General features: G+C 39.1%; 1 protein-coding gene across 4 annotated transcripts in view; it reads right to left on the reverse strand.

The window, feature by feature from the left end:
- Positions 1-302: 302 nt before the first annotated feature.
- The window catches only part of LOC134878933 (calcium-activated potassium channel subunit beta-4-like), a 14,870-nt gene continuing 9,125 nt past the window's right edge, over positions 303-6,047 (reverse strand). For 3 of the 4 annotated variants that reach the window (XM_063905117.1, XM_063905115.1, XM_063905116.1), the window contains exons 3-4: positions 5,222-5,349; positions 303-3,556 (exon numbers count right to left, since the gene is read on the reverse strand). In XM_063905117.1, coding sequence (XP_063761187.1) covers positions 3,229-3,556; positions 5,222-5,349 — 456 coding nt within the window. In that variant the 3' untranslated portion in view covers positions 303-3,228. The remainder of the gene's footprint in view (positions 3,557-5,221; positions 5,350-6,047) is intronic. The other variant, XR_010167750.1, reaches the window with a different exon arrangement.

Below are 6,047 nucleotides of genomic sequence, written 5' to 3' on the forward strand. Positions count from 1 at the left end.
TTGATTTATAATTATTGGCTTTTTTAAATGTTTGATTTTATTTTTAATATTATTCAATATTGTTTTTCATTTGTACAAAAATGTTTTTGTACAATAATATTTTATAGCTGTTTAACACTTGGCTGTTCTGCTTTACTACATTTCTATCAACGTTCTAAAATGATCTCCTCTTTTTGTACATTTGATCTTTCTTCCTGCTCTCACATCAACAGGAGAGCTTGTATACATTTACTCAAATTCAAATACAAATATATAAATACATGAACAACTGTGAATAAAACATCCAAGTATAAGCGACTCCGTTTGAAGATAAAATGTTTATTTAAATATCTCTAAATATATCAGGCACTATAGTTATCATCTGTATATTAAAACACGCACAGAGCGGCTACCTGGGTCACATGGAGGACGGACGACTGAACACCCGCAGACAACACAGAAGAAAAGAGGAGTCATGATATTAATACAGGAAATTAAATATTTAAAGTACATACATTTCATAAATCAGTTTACAATTTAACTCAAATAAATCAGGAGAAAATCTCATTAAATACAAACATCTGTAAGAATATAATTTCGTGGTAAAGAAGCGACGTACAGCGTTCACAGTTCAGCGTATGGCTTCAGATATAAAACAGACAGAGAGACAACAGCTCGTAGAAACACAGAGATGCTACAGGAGGAGCTACGCTTCTTTGGAGAATAAATACGGAACAATTCAGGGGAAAAGAGGACATGAAGCGATGGTCTTTAACTCATGTTAATGCACTAAAATAATATGATGAGACACCAAAAAAAAAGCAGGAAAATATTCATTAATTCCCTAAAAAGTATTTTGTTTTGCTTCCCTTAGCAGTCTCACTATATTGAATTAATACCTTACATTTTGAGTTGATTTAAGTGTTTGTCTTTATAAGAGTGGGCGAACTTCTGGAAAACAATGAGAAAAATGTGTAAAATCACTCAGAATAAAGTCTGTTTTCTGCCTCAGGAGAAAAACTTGTTTTTGATGGATGTTTTTCTTCAGATCATTTATTTTGTAAATCAATATTTTTAATTCTTAGTCTGACTTTTATTTAAGGGGTTTACAAATCCAATAGAATAATTATAAACAATACTCAGAATAATTCCGCTTCATCAACCCTTTTCCTAGATATTATGGCTTTTCATGAACAAAAATCAAAGAAGACGGAACTTCTAACTGAGATTTGAAAAGAACAGGCATAAAATAATAACACAACCAATGACAGACACTAAAAAGTGCGCTGCAGCAGGACGACACGTTCAGCAGGAGTCATGGAGATAACTCATCGGATCCTGAGGAGGAAAAATATGTTTTTTGTTTATTTATTTCTTATTTTTTTGGCAGCGACAACACTCGGCCTTGTGTCTGTTGCTAGGCGACGTGTGGGTAATTTTTAGCCTGCAGGACGGCGGTGGTGGTGAGAAGATTTTGAGACGTGAGGATGAAAAACTCCCTCTGATAGAGGATGAATCACCATATCACATCTATTGTTAACACCGCTGCGTGGCAGAGAGGTAATTTACTGTCAGCCTTTGAAAAGTTACAACAAGAAATAATATTATTTATCAAAGATTAACCCTCAAACTGTGGCCTGTTGCACATTTCTACCTCTCCAGCTTCTATAATCTACTAGTTGTGGATCTATCTGCAGATTGGGGAGATGCTTACGAGGGTTTAAGGAAAGCCTGATTCCCTTTGAGGATCAAACGAGGTGCAAGACAGAAAAATATACCGATTTACTGTGAAGTTTTGCACCTTCCTCTGGCCATTTCTGCACAACACTACCAATGTATGTTCTGATATCTACTGATTATGGATCCATTTGCACATCTGGAGATGCTATACTGTGTGTGTTTGTTATATTTTTGCACACAAAGTAAAATCTTTTGCACAACTTTAAGTTATAAATACTGCATCTAAACCTGATATAAACCTGGATAGTTTTATTTTAGTTTTAAGGGACATTTTCATCTGTAACATTTGCTCTGTGTCCGCTGGGCTGCAGGTTGAAGGTCCTGTGGTTTCTCTGGTCGTTAATAAAGAGCAGCAGGAGTCTCCACGGCTTTCATCAATAAATTATAAAGTTCAACTCATTTAATTCACCTTCAGTCAGTTCATTTTAAATTCACATTTTCTGTTTCCTGGCTCGTTTAGCACTTTTCACCTCAACGCTTTTCAGCTTTTATCTAAATGCAGAAATGGAAAATAACAGAATAAGTAACCTTGATGTTTTGGTACTTTTTGAACTATTTTTCGTGCCACATTTTCAATTGAAACATGAGTGTTTTACTACACTACTTGTTCATGAATTAGAATGATAAATGATAGCGTTAATCATTCTGCAAAACAAATAAAGATGGGATCAAAAATCTGCAAATTATAAGCAAAGAAACGGTGAATGATAAAACAAAGGTCATTTCTTTGTTGGATTTAGAGATGAAAATGAAGCATGGTCCCCTTATAAATAAATAAAACACATAATAAATGACGTTCTCCAAGAAAGACTGATGGAAGAAACCCTTCACGAAAGATTGCATTGAGTCTTAAAAGTAGAGCTGCAACTTACAGTCATTTAGTTACTGGTTATTCTGCCAAATATCTCTCCAGAAAACGAGAGGAATTGTAAAAAAAGTTCCATCCTAGTTTCTCAAAGAACAATATTAGGTTTATTAATGTCTTGTTTTGTTAAATATCTTCTTATGTAATGACATAAAACAGTGTCTCCATTTCTGAGTTTCTGAAAACAGCATTTTTTAGGACATTTTTGCATCAGGACGGCACTACGGCTGTGGATTAGTGGTGTGTTGTTGCAGCTCTACTTAAGTGCTAGAGTTACGGGACGTCAGGACTTTGGCTCGCTATTTATTTACATTATGGCTACTGGGACTCGAAGGGAAAACTACATTTATAGAAGCGCTACATTAAATAGTCTTTAAGTCTGACTCACTTTTAAACTCATCGTACCATCAGAGCAGGCAGGAGTCCTAAACCCTCAGGGTCCGACAGAAACACCTGCAGTAACTCTGAGGAAGAGAATACTAATGCTGATTAAATCAAAGCACGCGTTGCATCCAGAGGAACATTTTCTGCTGGTTTCCCCATCATGCTCTTCTCAGACTCCTGGTTTTAACCCATAACGATGACAGTTAGTCGTCTTCGCCCACCGGCTGTAAAGTTGGCATCCTGATTTCACCTGTTGTGTCTCAGTGTTCCCGATCCCGACGCCGCACCGGGACAGCGAACAGAGGCAGGGTCCGAGTCGGCGAAGAAGAAGTCTCGGGATCGGAGTTTGTTAGCGGGTCTTCGGCTTTGTGGCCGCGGCGCTCCGAGGACCCGGAGGCGGAAAGATCCTGGCAAACCTCGTAGGAAAACTTCCTCTTCTGGAGCGCCTCGGCCCGGACGGCGAGAGATCGGGCGCAGACGGTCAGGAGGACGATGAGCGTGCCGAGCAGCAGAGACACCATCGGCCACAGGACGCAGTGCAGCAGCACGCTGGTGTCGTGGGAACGCCGCCACAATACGTCGTCCGGTCTGGAAAACACAAGGAGAACAAAATAATGAACTCCATAACAATGTTTAACAGTCCGACGTTATTTAAAAGAAAACAGGCCTAAAAAATCCAGACATTTTTAAAAACGTTTTTCTCCAAATAGTGTTTTCACTTCATTTCTCTTTTTCTTGAACATTATTTGTATCATTATGACTTTATTCTTAATATATTTACTTCACGAAATCACGAAAAAAACATACTTCAATAATCCTGATTTTTTTAAACTCTGTTTTCAACATTTTTTAAAATATAATTCACGAAAAATGTGACTTAGGACATATTTACTCATTTTAATGCAAAACTAATTTCACATTTTGAGTTAATTCCTGAAAATAATCACTCCATAGAAATAAATAAACAATGCTCAACACTTCCACTGAATTGAATTAATATCGGGATAGTAGATTTCCATAAGGCCGTCCAAAAAATATCCTGCAGGGTGCAAAGCTAGCATTAGCATTGCTAAGCCACTAGCAGTACATAGCAATTGTATTAGCTAACATAGAAAGCGATACTAACTGTTATTAACATTATCTGTACTTTTAGAGACAAATATCTCACTGTTTTCCGAGGAGAAGCTTTACCTCTTTCATTTATGATTCATTTACGGTCATCATTCAAGAAGGTTTGGACAGAAACGAGTCCATATCAAGTTTATCCAGAACGAAACCAAGTCTTCACTAATGCTACAGATCTGCATTCGGACACGTGGGGATATAAACCCATAAATCAAGAGACTTTCCCCCTCTTTGAGTGCTCCAGTTCTTCTCTTTCCTTTAAACCATATTTATGAAACCAGCTCCCACTGGGCTGCTTATTTTTGAAGCAGCGTTTCCTCACGCTGGTCCTCGAGGTGCAGAGATAAAAATAAAGCGAGTCGAGGTCACAGGTAAACATCAGCTGAAGGATTACGCTGACAAGAGATCTCAGTTCCTACTCCATAATTGTTCAGTCCCTGTATAAATAGGGGCCAGAATAACCTAAATACAACCACAGGATAAGGTAGGGCGGTCGGTTTGAACGTTCAAAGAGCTGCTGGTTTATGTCGTTGCTTTATTTGTGTAATCTTAATAAACTCCAGGCACGTCTTACTTGTCCTTTGCAATATCCTGCCGCAGAAACACCTCTTGGACCTCATGACTGTTAAATTGACAATAAGAGTCATTTCGTTGAGGTCAAAGGTCTGAAATGTAATCTCACACATCCCTCTGTTTTCATTTTCCCTGAATCACACCTGGAAATGGGTTTTTCTGTTTATTCTGAGGCTCAACTCCTCAGCTAGCATCAGCTCATGGAAAAATATGTCTGGCATCCGAAACACAAGGAGACACATTTACACTGAAATATACACAGTGATGAAGAGAATCAAAATGACCAAAAAAAACAGACCAAATGTAAAAAGAAAGTCAAAATCACTTAAAAAGGGACTAAATATTACTAAAAGAAACACAACATGACTAAAGGGACACAAAGAGACCAGAAAAGACATGAAATGAATGAAAAATAACCAAAATGTTTCAAAAGAACTACACAAAGTACAACACAATTCAAGTTAAACTGTCTCGCAGAGGTCAAAGGTCTTGAACGTAATCTCACACCTCCCCCCCCTGCACCACACCTGTAAAGATGTGTGTGTGTCTCCTCACCTGCGCTGCTGGTTGAAGAAGCAGGTGAAGGCCTGGGTGCTGACCTCCCGGCTGAAGTAGTCCTCCCACCACAGGACGCTGTCTCGGTTCTTCTGGTTGTCTCGCTCACAGGGCGGCACGTAGGAGCACTGAGAGAGAAACATCGAGAGATCAACATCGAGATCAACATCGAGAGAGAGACATCGAGAGAGAAACATCGAGAGAGAGACATCGAGAGAGAAACATCGAGATCAACATCGAGAGAGAGACATCGAGAGAGAAACACTGAGAGAGAGACATCGAGAGAGAAACATCGAGATCAACATCAAGAGAGAAACACTGAGAGAGAGACATCGAGAGAGAGACATCGAGAGAGAGACATCGAGAGAGAGACATCGAGAGAGAGACATCGAGATCAACATCGAGAGAGAGACATCGAGAGAGAGACATTGAGATCAACATCGAGAGAGAGACATCGAGAGAGAGACATTGAGATCAACATCGAGAGAGAAACACTGAGAGAGAGACATCGAGAGAGAAACATCGAGAGAGAAACACTGAGAGAGAGACATCGAGAGAGAAACATCGAGATCAACATCGAGAAACACTGAGAGAGAGACATCGAGAGAGAAACATCGAGATCAACATCGAGAGAGAAACATCGAGAGAGACATCGAGAGAGAAACATCGAGATCAACATCGAGAGAGAGACATCGAGAGAGAAACATCGAGAGAGACATCGAGAGAGAAACATCGAGATCAACATCGAGAAACACTGAGAGAGAGACATCGAGAGAGAGACATCGAGAGAGAGACATCGAGAGAGAGACATCGAGATCAACATCGA

The sequence above is a fragment of the Eleginops maclovinus genome, chromosome 17, assembly GCF_036324505.1.
Source record: "Eleginops maclovinus isolate JMC-PN-2008 ecotype Puerto Natales chromosome 17, JC_Emac_rtc_rv5, whole genome shotgun sequence".
NCBI classification, from domain to species: domain Eukaryota; kingdom Metazoa; phylum Chordata; class Actinopteri; order Perciformes; family Eleginopidae; genus Eleginops; species Eleginops maclovinus.